This window comes from Eurosta solidaginis, chromosome 4, assembly GCF_040869045.1.
Source record: "Eurosta solidaginis isolate ZX-2024a chromosome 4, ASM4086904v1, whole genome shotgun sequence".
In the NCBI taxonomy this organism is placed as follows: Eukaryota; Metazoa; Arthropoda; class Insecta; order Diptera; family Tephritidae; genus Eurosta; species Eurosta solidaginis.
The window spans coordinates 17,928,597-17,954,429 of record NC_090322.1 but is presented as its reverse complement, the minus strand read 5'-3'; the positions used below and the strand labels follow the sequence as shown (position 1 = coordinate 17,954,429).

Genomic DNA, 25,833 nt, shown 5'->3' with positions numbered 1-25,833 from the left:
ATTTTTGCACGAGTTTTAGCATTTGTACCTTAAAGTAAACAATTCCGTTTTGTATTTTGACCCATAATATTTTAAAAACTGATTTTTTCAGAAATGAGCGGCGCAACGCCCCTTATTGGACGAATACATGAAATTTGGTTATTTTAGCTGCATCATTTACTGAATAATCACGTTTTTGAGGTTTTATAAAATGTATATACATAAAAAATGGGCGTGGGTATTGTCTGATGTCGCTATGCTATGCGAGGTGAGTGCCAAGGAATCCACATATCAAATGTCAACAAGATATCTTAAAATTTACTCAGGTTATCGAGTTCACATGGCTAAAAGAATTCCTTTTTCACCAGGATCATTGGAAATCTATATTTATTCTAATTAGATTGATTTACTCAATCGTATTATAACGCCTTATGTAAGCTTGACTTTTAGTGGCTTATATCCTTATATAAAAGCTCGTAATACAAAAGTGGTATCTTTATCTCTTTATGTAAGCCTTATTTTAATTGATCTATGAGCCTTTTAATAAGGTAGTTATTTTCTTACTAATGACTTCTAATAATTCCTTATGTGAGCTTTATTTTAAATGAGTTATAAGCCTTATACATAGCGGTATCTTTCAGATAAACCTTATGCCACACAGTACAGAAAAACAAGGAGTATTATAAGGATTACACCAAGCTCGTACTTATTGCGCTAATTTATCGAAAACAGTAATTTGGACAGTTGTTTGGAATGCAGCTGCTCGAAATCACGTCCATTCTGACAGCACTGATAATCAATTAAGAACAATTCGGCGATTCTAATAACACATTCAATGATACACAAAACGGATTTACTATTAATTTTGTATACTTTTGCATGAGCGTTGAGAACTCTTGCTATGAGAAAACGATGACGAAGTGGTAATGAATTATGTCATAGCTATCAACATCAAAATTTTAAATTAGGTTTACTATGTACATTAAGCATACCAAAAAAAAATAATTTTCGAGCCTGCAAAATTTGAGTTTTTCGACCTTTTCGACCAAAACAAGTTCCAAAAACCAAAAAAAAATTTTTTTTGAAAAACTGTTAATGCCAACCTTTTTATCGCATAATTTTAAGTGGGATACGAACTATGAGACAAATTCGTTCTCATCGGCAAAACTTTTGCACGTTTCTGAAGAAACCCTTAAAAAAATGGCGAAAAAATAAATTTTTTCACCAAAACACTCCTCAAAATCCAAAAAATATTTTTTTTTCAAAAAACTGTTATCGCCAAAGTTTTTAGCGGACAATTTTGAGTCTGACAGGGTATACATGAAAATTTTAAAATCAAACGAAAATTTTTTAAGTAGGTCATGAAAAAAACCTTAAAAATCAAAGAAAAAAAGTCAAAACACTCAAATTTTGCAGGCTCGAAAATTTTTTTTTTGGGTATGCTTAGTGGAACTTTTTTCCTATCGAAAAATCGATGGCGCGATATGGGTTAACTTTCGTCCATGCAAATCAACCCAGCTTAATGTACATACATAAATAACTAAATAAAATTATAATATGATGTGTGGCTCAGAACCATGCCCATAACCTGCAGTAAAAAATAGTTAATAGTTAAATATAACTTACTTTTAGTTGACTTCTGAAAGTTAGCTGTTGTTGTTGTTGTTGTTGTAGTACGACTACTATGTCAACACGCGTAAATTAAACTAGCATGATCGCGATCCTCTATGTTTACACTTTCATTTACTTTTGTTTCGTTTTATTAATTGTATTGCACATTATTTTATCTCTTTTATCTTGTTTTATATAATTTTATTTTCTTTTATATGATCTTGTTTTATTTTAGGTAATTGTGCAGTTTATGGTACCCACAGAAATTTGGGCCCTTTTTTTCAAGTGAGGTATAAAAAGACCGTATGCACGTATAGATTAAGAATCCGCAGCGGAAGTTAACTTTTTTTACTCGTTTAAAAGCTATCCGCGAAAAACTGTCCCATGGGGCACGTTTTTTTCCGGCACAATTACGTTACTGTAGGCACATGAATTAACACAATTTCGATATTTGGTATATTAATGTAATTTGATATACAAGAATTAATGAAAAAAAAACTTTGAATTTCACTTATTTATTCTTATTAAGGCAAATCAAATATCAAAAAAACTCGCCTATTTCTTTGTTGCAGTCAAACACATGAACACACACGAATGCAGAGTAAATGGAGGTGCATAGTGATGCCAGCTCAGCAACAATAGAAAATACTTATGCTTTTCTCTAGTCGGAACAATGCAAGGTGGTGGCGGTTCGACATAAATTCAGACAAATATTTGTATTCTACGGTTTTGCTTTTGTATTTCTCTGAAGAATTTTCAATTTAATATACATATTTAAGGAGATAAGTTTTTAAATTATCGAAACAATGCGCCGAAATCTATTCATTAAACTTAAAAAAACCTTACAGGCGAAAATTTATGTTTTATGATGCGAAATGAAAAGTATCCAAAGAAATTTTTTTCATTTAACGAAAAAGCCCGCAGGCGAAACGAAAAGAGATTTTTCATTCAACGAAAAAGCGCCGCAATCGAATTTTTATTCCGCGCGGTATTTTATTCAAAATTTTCATATTTTATTTTTTTAACAACAACCACACACCGCAGGCGAATGGAATTTGCAAGAGGAGACGTGACAAGGTGAGAGTGGTAGGGAAGAGAAGAGAAGAGGAGAGGAGAAAAGACTGAGCCTAAATAAAAATGAAAATTCCAAATATTTGCCAGCATCTCTTTATTTCGATAAATTGAAGACGTATTCTCTTCTCTTTTAATATATTAAATTGTAAAATATTCAGTAAATTACAATTAATTACAATGTGATTGTATGTTTATTTAAATTTATGTTGAGCCGCCACCGCCTTGTATTAATCTTAACCCTTCTGTTACATTCAAAAAAACTTACACATGTGATATTCAGGTCACGGAATGACCTTACCTGTGTTTTGCTTAGATATCAGTATAAAAGTTTATAATTTTAATAGAAGTTTTTAAAATTCATTAGTTTTATTGATTATTAAGCTGTTATATATACATTTTTAACTACATTAGATACATTTTTTTAAATTGAATGCTCCAAACAATAGGTTTTTGAAACCGTAACTGTTGAACGATGTTGTGGACACACAGGTTTTTTGCAAACTGTGCAGCTTTCGTACGTTTTGCGACGAATTGAGCTAGGGCAAACTGCACACGTGGCTCGCTGACAAGGTTTTTTTTTTTTCGGAACAGTTCCTGCCGAAGTGCTTGGGTGCTCTGCGTCCGCTCTCATATTGCGTACAATATCTGCTGACGGTTGAGTTCTTGGTAGCGTTTTTCTGCATTCAATTTCCCCATGAACAAGGTCTAAGCCAATATTTTCGAGGAAAAAGTTACGTTTATATCTATATCTTCACTACACTCATCAAAATCCTCATCATTGTCAATGATCTGCTCTATTTGGCTTTGAGTCAGACGATTTGGCCTCTAAACCAAATTTTCATAAATAAACACACCAATAATAATTAAATATTATAAAAAAATACTTACAGAAGCTTGGAATCTTTCCATTTTTATAAGAATTTAACAAATACAAGCTTTTGCAGCAAAAACTTAACCACAAAAAAGGCGGGAAATATGCACTTTATATGTAAAACAGCTGATGGTCACCGAATGACCTGAAGGTGCGCGCACGTAAGTTTTGATGTTACCACCTGTTTATTAAATCAAAATCATTTTTTTTATGCTTTTTCTATTGGATTTATGTCAGTACACAAAGTCATGAAAGGAAATTGTGAAATGTTGTTAATATTGGGAGATATGATAAAATTCCACAAAAAAAGGTCATGAAATGACCGGAATGTAACAGAAGGGTTAACAGAGAATAACAAAAGTATTTTCTAGCGTTGCTGAGCTGGCAACATTGTTCACTTACCTTGTTTTTATTTAATAGCCAAAATAAAACCGACCGACCGACCGAGAAAGAACCGACTACAATGTCAACACGCGTAAATTAAACTTGCATGATCGCGATCCTCTAAACAAACCTGCAAAAAAAAAAAAACAAATAAATGTAACGTCTGACGAACTGATTTCACGCAACCAAAATAAAAGCCACTTGAGGTTGGCTTTCAGCTGAAGGTGATGTACTGTAGATCGGGAATATTTTTACTATAACAGCAGTGTTGTCAGGTTAGCCTTTTCGAGGCTAGATTTTTGCCTTTTGTTTTTGCCTTTAGCCTCGAAATTTTGGGTTTAGCTTCGTGACTTTTTTCTAGCCTTTTTTAATCCGAATGTATTTTTAATAATTTCTAAAATAAAATAATTTCAATAGTTCCTGTGAACACCTAATACCTAATAATATGAGTTCTCTACAAAAGATTAATTCTTTTTCTGCTGAAAATTCGTTGAAAGTTTCAAAGCCAGATGTATTTTCTTACTCTGAAAAAGAGAAGTATAGTTATTCTTCAAGTCAAATAGCATTAATAGAGCTGCAGTGGCGAAAACTTATAACTATACAATGGAAAAATGTACACTCCACCATGGAATTTTGGTCGGAAGTCCGAGAACATAAAAATGCATTAAACGAACCACCTTTTTTAGAACTTGTCGAATTCATATTTAGTTTTTTAGTATTACCACTCAGTAAAGCGGAGGTTGAAAGAATTTTTAGTGGCATGAATATTCTGAAAACTAAATTAAGGAACAAACTAAAAATTAAAATGCTTAATGCGCTGCTTAATATTAGATGCTCGTTAAAACGCTTATCTAAATGTAATGATTTTGAAATTACCGATGATCTCATATCTATGGTAAAAATAGCCAAACTTTATACGCAGACTTAAGCTCTTCTGATTTTTCAGACGGGGAATATTTTATATAAATACTTAGTTTGTAATATTTTTTTTTTGTGTATATACACATATGCAATCATTTAAAGTAATTCCATGTGCTAGTCAAGGAAAATGTGCCTGATATGTTTTGAAACAAGAAGTTATGTTTAAGTTATGTTTATAAGTTTTTATTTACAAATGTGCAAACTAAAATATAAAAAAAAAATTTTATGAATTATCCAAAAAAATTTCTGGCCCTTTTTTAGCTTCTTTTTTTCTAAATTTAGCTTTTTCTAACCTTTTTTTTGCCAAACTAACTTCTTTTTTTTCATCACCTGGCAACACTGTATAACAGTTATGTATTACAGTTGGCAATAGGCTAACTTACTTTTAGGTTTAAATTAGTTATAGTTAGCTGAAAAGTAATGCAGAAGTAAACATCTCTGAATACTTTTCGGTCATTGCCGAAGCATGATACAGTTTAGGGCTGGGCATATCCGCATATTCGAATATCCGGATATCTTTTGATACGGATAAAATCCAGACGGCATCGATATCCGGTTAGTATTCGTTTGTGAAACTATCCGGATTTATAAAGATCCGGTTAATAACCGAATTTTTGGATGTCCACTGAAAGCAACAAATTGATGTACCATTTATGTTTATTTAACATTATTAACAATAAATTCGTGGGGCATTTAAATCAATTAACAGGGAATACAAAAAGGCTCCTATTGAGAAATATGTAATTCAGTTCAGTTCAATTCAATTCGATTTATTATTTAACACATTTGTACAAGTGAGACTATTGTCTCTTAAATATGATGTTAAACAATTTTCTTCTTTTTTGTGATTTTCCGGTCAATTTATTTATAACATTTACTAATGCTTACTTAGGCTCTTTTGACCATTAGCGTTTGGTGCAAATAAAAACAAATTCACCATTCCAACCCGACGTTTCGCTAGTCTCTCTAGCTTTTTCAAGGGCGATCTGTGTATTTTAATAACAAAAAGCAATACATTAATATAAAAACAGAAAAGGCATAAGTGCGTAGCATTTCAATATTAGTAATCACAGTATTACATACAAACAAATGTCAACACACAACGCAAACTGGGCATGCAGCTGATCTACAAAACACAAGAATCATAGACAAAAATAAACAAGGAAAAGCCAGGTACACATTAGAAAGCCTGCGAATATTGTGTTATGTCAACACACAACGCAAACTGGGCATGCAGCTGATCTACAAAACACAAGAATCATAGACAAAAATAAACAAGGAAAAGCCAGGTACACATTAGAAAGCCTGCGAATATTGCAAAGAAGAGACAAAACAATAAACAAAAAGGAAGATACAGATGACGTTGCTGCTGCCTACACCCTCTGTCTCTAACATTAATTCGTTTTAGTATGACAATGATACCACTATGGAATGGTACCGAAAATATTTTTAGTTCTAACTAATTTGTTTAAATAGTCCAATTATGTGAGTTTTCAATATAAATCGTGTTATACTATTCAAAGTGTTTTTTGCCTCTTGTTTTGTGATATTTGTTTGTATGTAATACTGTGATTACTAATATTGAAATGCTACGCACTTATGCCTTTTCTGTTTTTATATTAATGTATTGCTTTTTGTTATTAAAATACACAGATCGCCCTTGAAAAAGCTAGAGAGACTAGCGAAACGTCGGGTTGGAATGGTGAAATAAGTTTGTTTTTATTTGCACCAAACGCTAATGGTCAAAAGAGCCTAAGTAAGCATTAGTAAATTTTCTTCTTGTTCTGGTGTAAGAAAACAAGTGCCGATATCATTTCCCGACTCAAGCAATTTCGTGTGGAACGAACTACATTTCCAACACGTGAAAATACCCTTTCAGAAGCTGTTGAAGTGGCAGGTACCGTAAGATATCTTTTGGCGATTTTCGACAAATTGTGATATATTTTTTCATGGTCTTGCCACCAATTGCTGGCACTGAGATTGTGGTTTATTTGTTCTTCGAACAAGTAGCACTGAAACTCGTCTTCCTCCCTTGTGTCACTGGCATTATCAGTTAGGAGTATATCCATGGCCGTGAGATTACTGTTTTCCGGAGCTTCCTCTTGGGCATTCATATCAGCAGTACCCATTACATTGCACATTTTTTTCCACATAGTTTTTTATTTTGTTACGAAAAGCATCGGTTTCAACGTGCTTCAACTGTTTGAACCTAGGATCTAGAAAACTCGACATATGTGGAATACTGATATTTTCCAGAGATGGATCTTCAATGACTTTAAAAGAAAAACGTCTTCTCAAGTCTGCAGCTACTTTCAATGTTTTTCAGATGCTTATTAATAATTTTATGAATGACGGGTTTCACTTTAGAAATTGTAATCTCGCTGTCACTGCTAAGCACATTTGTCGCAATTTCGAAAGGGGCGAGTGAATCTATTAGAACATCAACTGCATCCCAGCCACCGTCCGAAGCAGCAATTACTGCAGAAATAGAAGCTCTGAGCTCTTTAACTCTTTCCAGCTTAAAAAGAACTGAATTCCATCTAGTTGGACAACTTTGGATTCATTTTTAAACTGTCTTTTCAGTTTGTATTAAATGTTTCTCGAGAGCATATGTACGTTTACTCGAATGATTGAAACTCATCACCAGTTTTGAAACCTTTTGGATGACTCCACAACATTCCGGTAGTTTCATTCCTAAATTAACACTCAATTGAAATGTATGTGCACTGCGTGGATGACTGGTTATGTCAGGGCTCAAACCCCGAACAGCATTTGTTATGTTTTTCGCGTTGTCGTTTGCAATAGTTGTGACTTTTTCTTTGATATCCCATTCTTTCATGCCATCTCGAAGCGAGTCTTCTAAATTCTCAGCTGTGTGGCTTTCAGTCATTTCTTCGGTGAGCAAATTGAAAGAGCGAAGAGTCCAATTAGAACCTAAATAATGCGCTGTAAGTCCCATATAGGATCGGGTGGCTCTTGATGTCCAGCAATCAGTGGTCAAAGCTATGTCAGATGCTGAACTGAGATTTTTCTTAACTTTCTCTATTTCGCGGTTATGAATGGCTTGAATTCTACCGGAAATTGTTTTGCGGCAAGGAACTACATACTCTGGCTCGAGGACATTAACAAACTTCTTGAATCCATCACATTCCACCAATGAAATATGCAATAAGTCAACATCAATCATATTAGCCAAAGCTTGTTTTATTATCTCTTGACCTACTTTGGACATATACTTATTCCGAACAGCTTGAGCTACGCGTGATGTTCGAACTTTCTTCGTTGGGGGATCTGAACATTCCGAATTGTGATCAAACTTAATTTGTGATGAACTGCTACTCCGCTTATATTCTGGCGCAGATTCAGAGAGAAAAGCTGCGTCCATACCATTCTCTTGAAGAACGCTTTGTAGCGTTTTTTCACAATATAAACAAATGGCACTGTTCGTATTTTCACTTTTTTGGAAATGATCTCAAATCTTGCTGACCATTTTAGCACTCATTATTAGGTTAAATTGACGCTTTGTAAAATTGTAGCTTTATAATTTTTGACGTTAATTTATTAATCTACAAACATATTGTGTGAATAATTTTTCGATGTTTGCTTCATTCAATTCTGATATGCAGATATTCAACTTTTATATTGCAGTATCCGGATGTAGGGTTCTTATTATTTTTATTTAACTTTGTATTTTAGTTACTTTGCACTTTGTAATTTTAAAAGGTTTTATCAATATTTTCATTTCAATATTGATTTATCAATTTTCAATGGTGAAAAATTTAAAAAGAAATTGACGAATACTTTGAGGCGTATTCGTTATTGAATAAAAGTTTTTTCATATATAAAATCAAAAGTGGTTTTAATCTCCACACCGGACTTACGGATATCCGGATTTTCCGTTTACGTATCCGGATATCCGAACATCGGATATCAGGTTTTTCGATTTACGAATCCGGATATCCGGATAGCCATGTTTTTTGCTTAGCTATTCGGCTATTCGAATATCCGGTTTATCCGGAGTTTAAAAATCCGGATGCAGTTTACAGCCCTAATACAAATATAACAAGGTAAAACCCATGAGCCATGAATGTGAACATGGGATTTTTAATATACATTTCGGCGTTTTATAGTTTCAATCATTTAATAAAATGATGGCCGAAAAATATTCATTTCTTTAAACTTATTTTACAATAATACGACTAGTTAGAGTTAAATATAAACAAATCTAAGTAAAATTTACATTTTGATTAAATTAATTAGTCAAATATTGTAACGCATTTAACTCACAGTGAAAACCACATATTGTTTTAAAACTTGAGTAAATCGGACCTAGGATATAATAGTTAACATCATTTAGTGGATAGGCGTTATCTTACATGTCTGACGTTCCAGGTTCTGTGATCAAAATGGACTGGTTGCATCGGGACTTCATATTTACAACACCTGTTTTTAGTGATAACTTTTGAATGAGAAACAATATTTACCCTCCGCCTTCGAACTAATAATATTTACACTAAAACAAGCATTTTTATCTTTTTTCCCATAATTTTTGAACGAATTTCTACAGTTGTAGGTCAAACTAAAGTTTACCGAAAAATTTGGCCCGTTTTTCGTTTAAGCTGGCACATTTTTTGCTCTGGCACCCGCTTCAGCTGGCGCGGGGGATTTATCTATGATTGTAGCCAGCACAAATTTGAGATAAATCCCTCGTGAGAGCGAAAAAAAATGAGAGCGTTCTGAAGGATGTTCAATATGGCGGCGCATACTGTCGCCTATCTTCAGCGGGTGATAGAAAGAGATACAGGATGACATCACGATAGTCACTTTGAAAATCATGGGATCCATTCTATTTGTAATTTTGACGCCTATGTAGAAGTTATCACGCTTGTCTTATCCGCAATGGGTTTTACATTCTAATCTTTTTATCATGTAGCTTTTTCATAGCAAATAAACAGACAATAGCGCACGTTAGTTTATTGAAACCCGACTAGAGATATACGCCGCATGATGACAGGTAAATATAACTGAACAAGCAATCAAGCAGCAGCCGGAGACGTTAGAATAATCCAAAAAGAGTTTTGAACATGAAGATGTTACGTGCGCGAACTTCAGTGGAAAGCAGCGGAGCTTTACAAAATTCTGGTATGATACTTCCACCAAACCACAAACTTTAACATAATATAAGCGCACAAAATACACTGATTGAAGTTTTGGAGAGTAAAAATGAAAATTGTTTTTGTTTTTATCGGCCTATTGATAAATCATTCAAGGTTCGCATCGAGCTCAAGGCCAGAACAATAATTTTTTTCTAATGATAATTATTGTTTTTTTTTTTAATTTTTCTAAATTTGAAAAATTGTATTTTGTTTTTGGAATAGTAAGTAGAAAATTTTTCAGACAACCTAACATAGCTGCGCAGATAGATCCATTTCGAAGGGTGCTAAGCCTTCATCATCAGTACGCTTTAGGCATGCTGCGCTAACCATTTAGCTATACAGCGGTGGTTTGTTTGACTGGCAAATTTGCTACTTCTATTCCTTTTTACCAACTATATTTATTCAGTGTTGCGCCATCTGGTGCAAATCACTGATAATGCTGGATTTTTGTTTATTGTCAATTACTTTGTTTGACATTCCCAATTGCTCATGGTTTATTAACAATTGTTTTTGTTTTTATCGGCCTATTGATAAATCATTCAAGGTTCGAATCGAGCTCAAGGCCAGAACAATAATTTTTTTCTAATGATAATTATTGTTGTTTTTTTTTTTAATTTTTCTAAATTTGAAAAATTGTATTTTGTTTTTGGAATAGTAAGTAGAAAATTTTTCAGACAACCTGCCATAGCTGAGCAGATAAATCCATTTCGAAGTGTGCTAAGCCTTCAACATCAGTACGCTTTAGGCATGCTGCCCTAACCATTTAGCTATACAGCGGTGGTTTGTTTGACTGGCAAATTTGCTACTTTTATTCCTTTTTACCAACTATATTTATTCAGTGTTGCGCCATCTGGTGCAAATCACTGATAATGCTGGATTTTTGTTTATTGTCAATTACTTTGTTTGACATTCCCAAGTGCTCATGATTTATTAACAATAGTTTTTGTTTTTATCGGCCTATTGATAAATCATTCAAGGTTCGAATCGAGCTCAAGGCCAGAACAATAATTTTTTTCTAATGATAATTATTGTTGTTTTTTTTTTAATTTTTCTAAATTTGAAAAATTGTATTTTGTTTTTGGAATAGTAAGTAGAAAATTTTTCAGACAACCTGCCATAGCTGCGCAGATAGATCCATTTCGAAGGGTGCTAAGCCTTCATCATCAGTACGCTTTAGGCATGCTGCGCTAACCATTTAGCTATACAGCGGTGGTTTGTTTGACTGGCAAATTTGCTACTTCTATTCCTTTTTACCAACTATATTTATTCAGTGTTGCGCCATCTGGTGGAAATCACTGATAATGCTGGATTTTTGTTTATTGTCAATTACTTTGTTTGACATTCCCAAGTGCTCATGGTTTATTAACAATTGTTTTTGTTTTTATCGGCCTATTGATAAATCATTCAAGGTTCGAATCGAGCTCAAGGCCAGAACAATAATTTTTTTCTAATGATAATTATTGTTGTTTTTTTTTATTTTTTCTAAATTTGAAAAATTGTATTTTGTTTTTGGAATAGTAAGTAGAAAATTTTTCAGACAACCTGCCATAGCTGCGCAGATAGATTCATTTCGAAGGGTGCTAAGCCTTCATCATCAGTACGCTTTAAGCATGCTGCGCTAACCATTTAGCTATACGGTTAACGCCAATTAAGTAATAGCAACCCTGCAAGCAAAGCTGCAGAGCATGTAATTTGACCATTAAGTATCGGACGGAAAGTATCGATTTTTTTATCGATACTTTTTTTGTAATACATAATTTTTACAGGGGTTGACTGCTAAACACGTAAAACATTTTGGGTTAAGTTATAAAAGGCGTGTGTCGGCCACGTATCGGAAACGCAAAGCAAACATTTTGATATTACTGTACACACATAGGCCGGACTTACATCGAACTCTTGCCGCATTGCTTCGCTTTGATTCTTTGACAGCGCTATAAAGGCAGATAGTGCCGGATTTACTTAGAACGCTTTGTTGCGTGGCTTCGCCATACTGAAAAGTTCAATGTATGGCGGCACGTATATCTTGCCATACAAAGTTTGCGAAATGTTAAGCGAGGCTAAAAGGAAGTTATTCTTAATTTATGGCGCTCTCAAAGCGAATCAACGCGGCAAGATTTCTATGTAAATCAAGCGTGATTGGTCCATTCCAAGCGAAGGAAGCGGAAATGTGTTTCATAGTTGTCTAGTGAAGCTGTCAAAGCGTATCAAAGCTACCAAAGATCGCTTTACAATCCATATACTTTGTGTAGGAAGATACATTTGTGGCCATACATTGAACACACCTGCCAGGCGCAGCAATGCACCAAAACCTTCTACAGCCATCATCCGGCGGCAAAGATCCTGAGCCAGATAAATAATTTTTCATGTAAATGCAGCAACAACGATTTGAGTCAGATAAATTGAGATAGAAGTCTGGTTCAATTTGTGGCCGGATAATTTGTTAATTACTTGTCTTTAGTTTGGCGAAGCTGCCTTAAATAAACCTACTTTTTCGAAAATAGTTGTCGCTGCTTAGCCTTTCTCCGTATGAGTTAAATAAGAAACAGCGGCCACATATGCTTATCACATTTCACTTGTACGAAAATATCACGACCTCTGCTTCTCAAGTCCTGAATGATCCAGAGTATTCCTGCTTGAATTGAGCGTGATCCGAAGCTGTAAACCTCACTGGATGACGGCTTATGTAAATCCTACAATACGAAAGGGAGACCGGGGTTTTAATGCAGTCCGCGGTATATTTTTTTTTATTTCTGCCATTCGAATATTCTTATTGATTTTGAGATTCCAATTTACAAAAACATCATGTCACCTTAGCTGGAATAATTTTCACAAAACATTGAAAACGGTAAAGGAAGTAGATATAATCCGTTCCATAGTATATGAAGATTTGTGAAACAATTCAAATATAAGCCGTGTTTTTTTTTACACGCGTATACGTTTGTTTGCCCGTAAAAATAAACGCTTATACTCGCTTAGATAATGGTTAGGAGACCCATCTAGCGGTAGTGGTTAAATAACTAGCTACAGCTCAGGGTATACCGAAAAGCAGAGACACAAATCTCTATTGTATGGCTGTGTATAACATATACATAGCTGAATCGGTTGCGATGAATAGTGGATACACACCATTTTTAGAGGTGAAACATAGAATTAGTGTTGAGGTGAAACATAGACACATATTTCAGTTACATCTTAGTATAATACTATTTACAAACACAAACCAAATTGGCAATTTATAACATTTTGGCAATTTATTACGTAATCTAACATACAATAAATTGTAATAATAAATTGCCAATTAAAACAAAAAAAAAATTGCGTAATAAATTGCTTCAAGCCGCAAATGCAACCTTGTAAAGTGTGTTTATTGAGTAGATTTAAACGTCAGTTACGTATGGCTCAACTATATGGTTGGCTCATGTTGTTGTTTTTGTAGCGATAAGGTTGCTCCCCGAAGGCTTTGGGGAGTGCTCTCGATATAATGGTCCTTTGTGGCCACATTAAACCTTCATGCCATTCCCTCTCACCCCACCCCAAGTTCCATGAGGAGCTTGGCTCATCTCATCAGCTGGTTTATTTTTTTCATTTCACTGGAGTCGGGATTGTCAAAAGAACATGGCAAACTCAAAATGAAACCAAAACATTGAACACATTTTCTTACAACAAACAAAAATTTCAAAGTTTTATGTTTTCATTCCATTAAATTCGCCTAATACCAACACGCACATTTTGACAGCCTGAACAAAGGTATGTTGTTGCTGTAGATATATTACTATTGTGTAAAGTAAATTGAGTGGTATATTTTGATTTGAGAAATTCATAATTTCGCCTTTTGACATGGAATTACCCCCAAACCTTTCATTTGCACCAAAGAGGTATGTTGTTGCTGTAGAGATGAGCCAACCGGCTATCAAATTACTGTTGTGTAAAATTGCGTGGTATGAACACCACTCAATTTAAATCGAAATCGCTTCAATTTATTTGTTTGTTTGAACAGAGTATAATGCGTATTGAAATTTAGTAGTACTAATTTTATGCGCAGCAAACACAGCTATAGTAAGTAATAATCAACGTCCCTATTATGAACTCATACTATACACGATAAACGCTTGAAATCTGTTATACCGTATTCAAGGGGAATCCATACCAGGTGGGGGCAAAGCGAATTCAACCAATTCGCCGTGCAGAAGAATGTCAAGGCAAAAGGAAATTTTCATACATACATACATACATACATACAATTGATTTCGATTAACTAACATATTGTTGTACAAGGCTTTGTATGGAAAATTATCAAGAAGCAATCAGCTGTTGGGATATCACCACCTCTACTGAATTCGCCTTGACCGTATTATGAAATAAACTCTAGCGTGTGAAACCGGATCGTTAGCGTTTATCGTTTATGGTGGCATTGCCGTACGCTAACTATACCCTGCAAAAATCGTGTGACCAAAAACGCACACAAACACACGAATTTTTGACAGGGGTGACGATTTGGAATGAAAAATTCTTCAAATGAAATAGCATGTTGACAAATTTAGCTTTCCCACAATGTATCGTGCTCTCTCGTACCTATTATTTTTATAGGGATAGCAAAATACGTAATTTTTGCGTGCAAAAAAATTCGCCATTTCTAATTCAGCAGAGACAGCAAAACATTTGGTGGTCGAAAATTTTTTAATTTTGAGAGTTTTAAATGGAATATCTCCGGAAATATTTAAAACTAACAGGGAGTTCTCCAGATCACATATATATATATTTTAAAGCTCGCAAACTTATAATTTAAAAGTAATTTGGTGTTAGTTTGCAACTTTCTATACAAATTTTGTATGTGTATACGTATATATATGTGGCAGCACAGCTTTGTAATGTCATCAATAAAATATATGTATATATATATATATATGTGCATGTTGCTACAAAAGCGCGATTGATTTAATAAAAACATTTATAATAAGTGAAAACAATGCAAAAATGAAATGTGAAATATACTAAAATGCAATTTAAGTTTATCGTTGCCAATGTATATAGATATGTATGTGGATTAAGGTTTTGAAAGATGTGTAAATTGTAATTTAAAGTTCTATAGAAATTTGTTAAATTTGCAAACTTTAACAACAAATAACTTTTAAATTATAAGTTTGCGCACTTTAAGATATATATATTTGTGATCGGGAGAACTCCCTCTTTCATTTGATACTAAGTTTTACCCCAAACTCTTTAATATACAATGATTTTTGCTGTTTATTTCGACAAAAATTTTTGATTTGATTTTTGTGCTCATCAAAAGAATTCACAATTATATAGCACCATGCCGCGAATAATGATAACAGGTGGTGTGTGGAGAAACACTGAGATAAGCATTTAACGCGACTGGTTACTCTTGGCCGTTTATTAACTAAATTGATAAATTTCAGGATGAAATCCTCAAAGTAGCTGTAATGAAATATGGCAAAAACCAGTGATCACGTATTGTATCACTGCTGCACCGCAAATCTGCCAAGCAATGTAAGACACGCTGGTACGAATGGCTTGATCCTAGCTTAAAGAAGACAGAATGGTCACGCGAGGAGGATGAAAAGTTTTTGCATTTTGCCTAATTAATGCCAACACAATGGCGTACAATTGCGCCGATTATTTCAGAGGGTTAACTGGCACCAATTGTTCACACCAAATTGTTAGGTACAGGATTCGCCACGGGTAGGTGAGTTTGGCAATCACAACCCCTTGAATCATTTTGGTCGGCAGGTATGCCGCGGATATATTCTTGGCACTTGTTATTGATGGCTTTTATTATGCCACCAACACAACCTGGACAGACGCCAATGCTCAGTCAACCACCCAAGCCGTGTCAACCCCCAATACCCGGACACGTCCGGACCTCCTGGTTATAATGTATGCTAATACAACTAATAATTTACAAATTTGCTGATGATTATTTTTGTGTTATTTTCTTTAGCAACCACCTGCACCTGTTACTGGTAAATATCAACAGCCGCAACAGTATGATCAAGCCCAACGCCGTTTAGATCCCGATCAGATGCCAAATCCGATAAGCGTTATCATTGAAAATCAAAATAGCGCTGGTGGTGCTTTTATTACTAATGAACAGGGTTTATTACCACCATTGGTGACCACAAAATATGTGGTAGAAGATCAGGGTAACTCCTCGCCACGTTACGTTAGGTATCGATAATCGAAATTAATGTTTTGTTTGGCAATTACATTGATCTTTCTTCTTTGCAGGTCGACTTTGTATTGCATACCTGCAACAGCTGATTTATTAAAAACAACAGCTTTGTCCATTACACTTACCGCCTCACCAATGGCACGAACGGATGAGGGTGAATATGAGCCACCCATTGTAAATTTTGGTGAATTGGGTGCAATTAGATCTAATCGTTGCAAGGCTCAATAGAAACTTGTAGATGCTGGTCGTCGTTTCCAATGTCTAATGTGTAAAGTAACAAGAGATGGTAAAAAAATACTTTCACTTTTACTTGTGTTCATTGATCCATATTTTTTGTCAACAGTGCCAACTGCATATTTCCAACATTTGGGCCATACCGTACAGCGTGTCGATAATAATGAACGTCCTGAACTTGTATTGGGTACATGAGTATTTGTGTAAAAAATGCTTGGTTACCGATAGCTCTCATGGTAAACCTCAACTCATATCCACATCAATGCCTCGCATTCAATTGGGTTCACGTAGTATGGACAAGCATATTGTTGATTCCAGTGGTAAGGCCACAATTTCAAATGATGGGGCAAGCATTATGAAACTATTGTATATTGTGAATCCAGCCGTAAAACTCTAGTAGACATCGCCAAATTTCAAAATGCTGAGGTAAGTTTTTTGTTATATTAGAATGTGTAGAATAAAAATGTTTCTCTTATCAGGTCGGCGAAGGCACCACTTCAGTAGTACTTTAAGCAGGTGAAATCTTAAAACAAGTTAAACCATATACTGAGGAAGGCGTGCATGCACGTATCATCATTAAAGCTATACGTAAAGCATTATAATTATGCATGACCAAAATATGACATGGCTGTACATGTGGAAGCGCCAATCAAAGGAACAACAAAGTGCTTTATTGGAAAAATGCTCTGCCACAGCAATGGTCTCCAATGTCCAAGAGTATCAGAAAATTGTTAATGCTGAATGGCGTCTCCTGTACAATAAAATAGGTAAGTAAGGCGCCAATGTTGTGTTTTCTAAACTACCAATTGGTGATGTTGGTACACAGTATTTTGCAGATCGTGAAATGTTCTGTTAGTGTACCAGAAGAAGATTTGAAACGTACAATGAAAGCTTGTGGTGGCGCTGTTATGACTACAGCTAATGCTATTAATTCAAGTGTTTTGGGTCAATGTGATTACTTTGAAGAACGTCAAGTTGTTGGTGAACATTTCAACATTTTCCAAGGTTTGATAGTGGGTTTGACATTAACTTCATTTTTATAGTTTATAATTATTTAAAGGTTGCGTTAATGCTAGAACATATGCATTAATTTTACGTGGCGGTGTCGAACAATTTTTGAAAGAAACTGAGCTTCGTTACATGATGCTATAATGATTGTGCGGCGTACAATTAAACATGATTCTGTTGTTGCTGGTAAGTCAAAATACAAATTGAAAAAAATTTCTAATCTTAAATTGTTAAGTAAAATTATGAAAAGAATGTGTCCAACTCCGGAAGAAAAAACTATAAAATTTGTTTCAGTGAAATGATAATTATTGCTTTTGGTTGTTAGTTTTGAGGCATCGTCATCGAGTTCCTTCTGATCGTATATGCCGGTTCTTTTGCATTCTTTTACATGCATAAAGTGCCGTTTAAGCCTTCCTCACCCTCTCCTCCACGTTGAGCTTCCATGACAGCTTACTGTCTAGGGTCATTCCTAGATATTTTGTGCAAGGTTTCCCCGTAGGGTCGCCCCTCCTAACTTAGGCCTGGTCCAATTAGGGACCTTGTACCTCTTTGTAAACAAGACCATATGCAACGTCATCTGCGTAAACCGTAAGTTTTTCTGGTCCCTCGTAGAATCCCCTAAGCAGTTGGTTAATGACCAGCGTCCACAGCAGAGGTGATAGCACCCGGAGTGCCCCTGTCCACTAATTTCGTGGCCGCGTACAATCCCCATTGCGATGTAATCTTACTGCAGTTTAAGTTATTCCCGCATCATCTTAAGCTCCTTTTCTACAGATCTCCACCTTTCACTAGTCATCTGTTCGAAAGGACCGCTACGATCAACCAGCGCCACAGTCAGTGACTGCTTTGCCACATCACTCATTTTCTCGGGAAAAGCCGGCGTCTTAGTGTTATTTCCCTTTGGCACCTCCGAGAAAGTCGGAGTCTTAGCGTTATCTCCCTTTGGCTTATCTCCTACTTCCATAGTTGGAACTTCCCTCTGACTCGCAGCCTTCGAGGTAGTTGCTACCTCGCTATTGTGGCCCATCTGTCTTACAGCTTTGGGCCTACTTGTGTTGTCTATGGGACTGCCCTGCGTCGCGGCTCTGAGACTGGGCCCTTTCTGCCATTCGACGCTTCTTCCTCATACCGGTTGCAGAACCGAGGGTTTCTCGCAGCAAACCTTTTGAACTGCCTTCGACCTACTTCTACCGCCTCATGAGCCCATGCCAAGCGCTCGATCTCCTCTTCTGTTGGGTCCACCACTGCTCCCAAGCACGGTCGACATTTGGCATGTTTTAAATAAGGTCACCGATGATTTGGTTGATGAAAATATCAGGTTTCGCGAGGCGACAAAACTGGAGAGATTGGGGAGATAGCTGTTTATTTTATTACAAAGTTCATCGATGTAGGAAACAATAGCATAGGCGTAGAAGCAATAGGGACTCCTGGTGGTAAAGGTAGCTATTGATATGTAGAAGTTAAGCAGAAGTTTGAATATGAGTTTTTTTAAGTTATAGCAAAAAAAGCGTTGAGGATTTTTAATATCTTACCAGCTACCTTCGTACATGTTTCTAAGAATGAAGAATAAAACCTATTCAAACTCAATTTTCACCAGGACAAAGCCGCTGAGACCTCGTTGTACTTTAACATACAATACGTTACCCCATTTTAGCACAACTATTGTTTTTTGATTTTATTAAATTTTATAAAATATTTCTTCCTCTACAGTTCTATTTCGGTATTGGATGGTAAATATGGCTTTCGCATTTTCTCCATCAATAACTGTGAAAAGGTGGAAGAAATCTATGCGTGTAAATCTCACATATTATCTTGGTCGAGCGTTTCTTCAATAGCTCTCTAGTGGTGATGGTGACAGCAGAGAAACCCAACTGTTTACAAATGTTACACTTCAAAAAGAATCAAAATATCTTCCATTGCGTCTACGGCTCAAATACCCACAGTATATGAATGAATCGGTTGCACGAACTGGGTCTGAATACTGAAAAAGTACACATATTCAAAATCGATGAGGAGGCTGTGATGATGGTATAGGGTGAGTTGTTGAATAACATACGAAAACCACTTTAACCCATCTATATATTTGCATTACAGCTAAAGCGTTACAAACAGCAAAAATTGCTGGCGCCAAGCAATTGGAAAAGGCAGTGAAGCTTTCATCACACCGTACGGATGGTGTAAAGTTAGAAACTGCTGTTGTAACAGCTGCCACCGACACAACGGTCATCTCTACTTCGCCGAGTAGCGGCTCGTCCGACTATCTATCGAAGACAGTATAATCATATCTTTTGCAAACACAGGTTAGCGATGTGCATGCACAGGAAATGATTTCAATTGGAAAACAAAAATCAATTAAGAGAGTTGATTTATTATTAAAGTATTTACTTTTCTTTATATCAACAGTATTAATTTAAGTTGCAATATCACATACATATATAATAAGGGATGTGATACGATTGCTGTCGGAATTAGATTTGAAACCAATCAATACTCCTGCTATGGGTTGTAGAATTATTTTTTGAATAATTAGATTTAGAACAATAATAAGTCTGACTTAATTACAAATCGTACATTTTTAAGTTCATCAATTATGACAGCAATCGGATTCCACGACACCTTTGAATATTCTTGATCTGAAAAAAGAGTAAACCTGATCTGAATTTCTACTAAGCTTTAAGTTGTAGATTATTCAAATAATTGGATTTTTTTCTAAAGCTTAAAATTATTTTCTGCTCGCTTAGAAAAGATTTCAATCGGAAAACAAAAACCAATTAAGAGAGTTATTATTATTATTAAAGTACTTACTTTTCTTTATATCAATTGTATTAATTTAAGTTGCAATATCACGTACATATATAATAAGGGATGTGATACGATTGCTGTCGGAATTAGATTTGAAACCAATCAATACTCCTGCTATGGGTTGCAGAATTATTGCTTGAATGATTAGATTTAGAACAATAATAAGTCTGACTCAATTACTAGTCGTACATTTTTAAGTTCATCAATTACGACAGCAATCGGATTCCACGACGCCTTTGAATATTCTTGATCTAAAAAAAAGAGTAAATCTAATCTGAATTTCTAATTAGCTTTAAGTTGTAGATTTAAATTGATTCAAATAATTGGAGTTTTTTCTAAAGCTTGAAATTATTTTCTGTTCGCTTGGAAAAGATTTCAATTGGAAAACGAAAACCAATCAAGCGAGTTTATTTATTATTAAAATACTTACTTTTCTTTATATGAACTGTATTAATTTAAGTTACTGCTGTTGTAACAGCTGCCACCGACACAACGGTCATCTCTACTTCGCCGAGTAGCGGCTCGTCCGACTATCTATCGAAGACAGTATAATCATATCTTTTGCAAACACAGGTTAGCGATGTGCATGCACAGGAAATGATTTCAATTGGAAAACAAAAATCAATTAAGAGAGTTGATTTATTATTAAAGTATTTACTTTTCTTTATATCAACAGTATTAATTTAAGTTGCAATATCACATACATATATAATAAGGGATGTGATACGATTGCTGTCGGAATTAGATTTGAAACCAATCAATACTCCTGCTATGGGTTGTAGAATTATTGTTTGAATAATTAGATTTAGAACAATAATAAGTCTGACTTAATTACAAATCGTACATTTTTAAGTTCATCAATTATGACAGCAATCGGATTCCACGACACCTTTGAATATTCTTGATCTGAAAAAAGAGTAAACCTGATCTGAATTTCTACTAAGCTTTAAGTTGTAGATTATTCAAATAATTGGATTTTTTTCTAAAGCTTAAAATTATTTTCTGCTCGCTTAGAAAAGATTTCAATCGGAAAACAAAAACCAATTAAGAGAGTTATTATTATTATTAAAGTACTTACTTTTCTTTATATCAATTGTATTAATTTAAGTTGCAATATCACGTACATATATAATAAGGGATGTGATACGATTGCTGTCGGAATTAGATTTGAAACCAATCAATACTCCTGCTATGGGTTGCAGAATTATTGCTTGAATGATTAGATTTAGAACAATAATAAGTCTGACTCAATTACTAGTCGTACATTTTTAAGTTCATCAATTACGACAGCAATCGGATTCCACGACGCCTTTGAATATTCTTGATCTAAAAAAAAGAGTAAATCTAATCTGAATTTCTAATTAGCTTTAAGTTGTAGATTTAAATTGATTCAAATAATTGGAGTTTTTTCTAAAGCTTAAAATTATTTTGTTCGCTTGGAAAGGATTTCAATTGGAAAACGAGGGAAAGAAAACAAACAGTTATATTTAATAATTGTTGGTCTCGGTTCATAAACGTAACTTCTGGTGTTCCCCAAGGCAGCCATCTTGGTCCGGTTTTGTTCCTGTTGTTCATAAATGACCTTCCTAGTGTTTTGGAGAGCTGTAAGCCGTTGATGTACGCTGATGATGTCAAACTTGTAATGCCTATCCGCTCACCCGTGGATAGGGCATGTCTTCAGGCTGATCTGAATAGTCTTGGCGACTGGTGTAATGTAAACGCCATGTCACTAAACCTACCTAAATGTAAGTTCATGTGTTTTACAAGGAAGTCCTTCCAATCCCATGATTATGTTATTGGCGACTATGTAATCAAGCAAGTTACTAATTTTATTGATTTAGGCGTTACAATGGACCCAAAACTCGATTTTAAACTTCATATTGAATCTTGCGTGAATAGCGCGACAGGTACTTTGGCTTTCGTTAAACGTTGGTCTAAAGAATTTAATGACCCATACGTTACAAAAACTCTTTTTACCACATTGGTCAGACCTACTTTGGAATATGCTTCAATAATTTGGAATCCGCGTTATCAGGTTCATTCTGACAAGCTGGAATCGGTCCAGAAACAATTTTTGCTTTTCGCTTTAAAACACTTACCATGGGATCCTTCTAAAAATCTTCCCCCCTATTGCAGCCGGTTAAAACTAATACAGCTACCTACATTGCAGAGCCGCAGGGAGATGCTGGGTGTCTTATTTATTGTTAAATTAATAAGAGGGTCAATAAATAGTCCATTTTTGCTTGGTGAAATTAAGTTTAACGCTCCTATTAGGCCATCTAGACATTTTCAATCAATTTTTGTAGCTACATGCAGGTCGAATTATGAAATGCACGAACCACTTCATTGCTTATGTCGTGATTTTAATAAACACTGTAAAAATTTAGACGTCTGTGACTCGTTTCTTGGTATTAAAAAATACCTTTTAACTACATTAAATTTGTAATTCGAAATGAAGCAAAGAACGCTAAACCGTGATATACTGTTCAACCCTCTGTTTCAAATTTGAAGTACCAGTTACTTGAAACTTGTTTGCAAAATTGCGTTGTGATCATTATTTTTTTTATGCATGCAATCAAATTTACTCTGTATAAATTCTATTCTGTATATATTTTATCTACTATTAATTTGCTTTATTGTCAATTTCATAAATTATTATTTACTAGCTCCTTCATGAGTACATTTTAACACATTTTCAACATTTTATCGTTTGCTTACTTCTAAGTTTTCAATTGAAATTGTCAAGCGTTTAATTCAATACTGTTTAAATATTACTTTAAAATTGATGACTGCTTATGTTGTTTATATCGTGTATTACATCTGAGATTTAAGTGTCGGTTATTTGGTCTGTATAATTGTTTAATTTGTAGACTGATAAATAAATAAATAAATAAATTAAGCGAGTTTATTTGTTATTAAAATACTTACTTTTCTTTATATGAACTGTATTAATTTAAGTTACAATTTCATGTGCATATATAATAAGGGATGTCGTGATACGATTGCTGTCGGAATTAGATTTGAAACCAATCAATACTTCTGCTAAGGGTTGCAGAATTATTGATGGAATGATTAGATTTAGAACAATAATAAGTCTGACTCAATTACTAGTCCTACATTTTTAAATTCATATTTTACTTTACTTTATTACTTTCAAATTCAATTACGACAGCAATCGGATTCCACGACACCTTTGAATATTCTTGATCTGAAAAAAAGAGTAAATCTAATCTGAATTTCTAATTAGCTTTTAGTTGTAGATTTAAATTGATTCAAATTATTGGAGTTTTTTCTAAAGCTTGAAATTATTTTCTGTTCGCTTGGAAAAGATTTCAATTGGAAAACGAAAACCAATCAAGCGAGTTTATTTATTATTAAAATACTTACTTTTCTTTATATGAACTGTATTAATTTAAGTTACAATTTCATGTGCATATATAATAAGGGATGTCGTGATATGATTGCTGTCGGAATTAGATTTGAAACCAATCAATACTCCTGCTAAGGGTTGCAGAATTATTGCTTGAATGATTAGATATAGAACAATAATAAGTCTGACTCAATTAATAGTCGTACATTTTCAAGTTCTTCAATTACGACAGCAATCGGATCCACGACACCTTTGAATATTCTTGATCTGAATTTCTACTAAGCTTTAAGTTATAGATTATTCAAATAATTGGAGTTTTTTCTAAAGCTTAATATTATTTTTTTGCTCGGTTAGAAGAGATTGGAAAACAAAAACCAATTAAGCGAGTTTATTTATTATTAAAGTTCTTCTGTTTTATATGAACTGAATTAATATAAGTTCCAATTTCATGTACATATATAATAATATTGAAAATAATAAATATTGAAAATTCAGTTTTTTTGGTTCATATTTTATTCATATGGCTGCTCCAGGTAAAGTAAATCTGCAGGTAAAATTCACGTTATATGGCGGTTATATAAATGGTAAAACCGCAGTAAAATTGATTGTCAAATGGCTCGAAAATGTAGAGTGAAATGACGGAAAAATGACCGCCATTTGACGAGCATTGTGACGTGTCTGAGCAGCACAGTGCTATGCTCACATCCTATAAGTGGGAGCGGAATGCACGATCACATTAATAGGAACGAAACGGAAAATTTGGTCACAAAAGTTCATCACGCCCATGCAAACGTGACTATGAATATAACCGCTGCAGAAAGTCACAATGACCGTAAAATGACTAGTAAAATGACGTGGAGCGTTTTTGCAGGGTATCGCATCAGCTGTTAAATTTTCTACGCTAGCTGTCGTTGATAAATTTTTTCACGATACGTCGGGAGCTATTTAAATATATAGGGGCATAGTCATAGTCGAAATAAAATGTGATTTTAAGTTAGATAAATGTCTTTGACACAATTTATAAGCGCTACCTGTCAAAAATGCTTCAAACAACTTAAAATCACATTTTATTTCGACTATAACTATGCCCAATAAAAGTAAATATAAAATTATTACATAATCCAAAAGAATCCAACTAAAGCCTCATTCCCAACACTCTGTTGCAACACCCTCGGCAAGAAACTTTAAAGTCGCACAAACCATCAACATATTTGGGATGGATGACCTATTTTTACGGCCGCGTAAACTGCCTTCTATTTCTGTTAAGACATACTCTGAAATCAATTATTTTTATCAAACTTTTTTTTACTTTTAGTATGTCAAGTACTTACTGCGTAGAGTTCATTTCAAGAAAATTGGAAGCATCTCTCAATTTTCTTCTTTGTGTGGCCTCTATGCGAGTTTCGTCAACTTGTTCATTTGAGTAAAGTAACAAAGGTAGCATAAAACTATGATACGCTAGAAAGCGTTTATCGTCAATCGTATGAAAACATTGTGAATGATGACAAAGTGTGATCTCTTCTGCATAAACGTCAAAAATTCCAAAGTGATTGGATCACCTGATTCGTATTTGACTATCGCTGTCTCATTCTGTATCTCTATCTATCACCCGCTGAAGATAGGCGCCGCCATATTGAACAGCCTGTCAAAACGCTGAAAAGTAGCCATATTGAACAGCCTGTCAGGCAGTTGACAGATAAGAGATCACACTTTGTCATCATTCACAATGCTGCTGAACATGTAATTTGGCCATTAAGTATCGGACTGAAATTATCGATTTTTTTATCGATAGTTTTTTTGTAATACATAATTTTTACAAGTCAAAAAATTTTGGGGTAAGTTATAAAAGAGGTGTGTCGGCCGCGGATCAAAAATCGGAAACGGAACGCAAAAATTTTGGACTTACATCGAACTCTTGCCGCAATTGCTTCGCTTTGATTCTTTGACAGCGCCATAAAGCAGACTAGTGCCGGATTTACTTAGTACGCTTTGTTGCATCGCTTCGCCATACTGAAAAGTTCAATGTATGGCGGCACGTATATCTTGCTATACAAAGTTTGTGAAATGTTAAGCGAGGCTAAAAGAAAGATATTCTTCATTTATGGCGTTTTGGAAGTGAATCAACGCGGCAAAATTTCTATGTAAATCAAGCGTGATTGGTCGATTCCAAGCGTAGGAAGCGGAAATGTATTTCGTAGTTGTCTAATGACGCTGTCAAAGTGTATCAAAGCTA

The 25,833-nt window shown here is 34.6% G+C and overlaps 2 protein-coding genes and 1 long non-coding RNA gene across 4 annotated transcripts in view; 2 read left to right on the top strand and 1 right to left on the bottom strand.

Moving 5' to 3' along the window:
• The window catches only part of LOC137248415 (uncharacterized), a 277,648-nt gene extending 276,020 nt beyond the window's left edge, over positions 1-1,628 (top strand). Inside the window, exon 34 of the mRNA XM_067779354.1 lies at positions 621-1,628. Coding sequence (XP_067635455.1) covers positions 621-665 — 45 coding nt within the window. The 3' untranslated portion in view covers positions 666-1,628. The remainder of the gene's footprint in view (positions 1-620) is intronic.
• A 2,299-nt stretch (positions 1,629-3,927) lies between these two features.
• On the bottom strand, positions 3,928-25,101 carry LOC137249184 (uncharacterized). The gene is made up of 3 exons (XR_010952274.1): positions 24,932-25,101; positions 24,717-24,874; positions 3,928-4,049 (listed from the first exon to the last, which is right to left on the bottom strand). It is a non-coding gene; the product is annotated as an uncharacterized lncRNA (long non-coding RNA).
• Positions 14,639-24,094, top strand: LOC137249183 (protein transport protein Sec24C-like). 2 transcript variants are annotated; one of them, XR_010952273.1, is made up of 10 exons: positions 14,639-14,661; positions 15,304-15,891; positions 15,956-16,182; positions 16,243-16,472; positions 16,530-16,846; positions 16,900-17,187; positions 17,247-17,425; positions 17,481-17,614; positions 19,139-19,456; positions 19,523-24,094. XR_010952273.1 is itself a non-coding variant. In XM_067780487.1 (9 exons), exons 2-3 carry the CDS (start codon positions 16,037-16,039, stop codon positions 16,412-16,414), a joined length of 318 nt encoding a protein of 105 aa, XP_067636588.1. In that variant the 5' UTR covers positions 15,331-15,891; positions 15,956-16,036; the 3' UTR covers positions 16,415-16,472; positions 16,530-16,846; positions 16,900-17,187; positions 17,247-17,425; positions 17,481-17,614; positions 19,139-19,463; positions 19,523-24,094. The 2 variants fall into 2 exon arrangements, 1 of the variants encoding a protein (XP_067636588.1); XM_067780487.1 differs by lacking the exon at positions 14,639-14,661 and having other exon boundaries at positions 15,331-15,891; positions 19,139-19,463.
• Positions 25,102-25,833: the final 732 nt, after the last annotated feature.

Excerpts from the sequence above, each read along its gene's own strand:
- LOC137249183 (XM_067780487.1), top strand. The coding sequence starts at position 16,037 with ATGCCAAATCCGATAAGCGTTATCATTGAAAATCAAAATAGCGCTGGT. Across the intron at positions 16,183-16,242 it reads TCCTCGCCACGTTACGTTAG|GTCGACTTTGTATTGCATAC; the intron begins GTATCGATAATC and ends TCTTCTTTGCAG.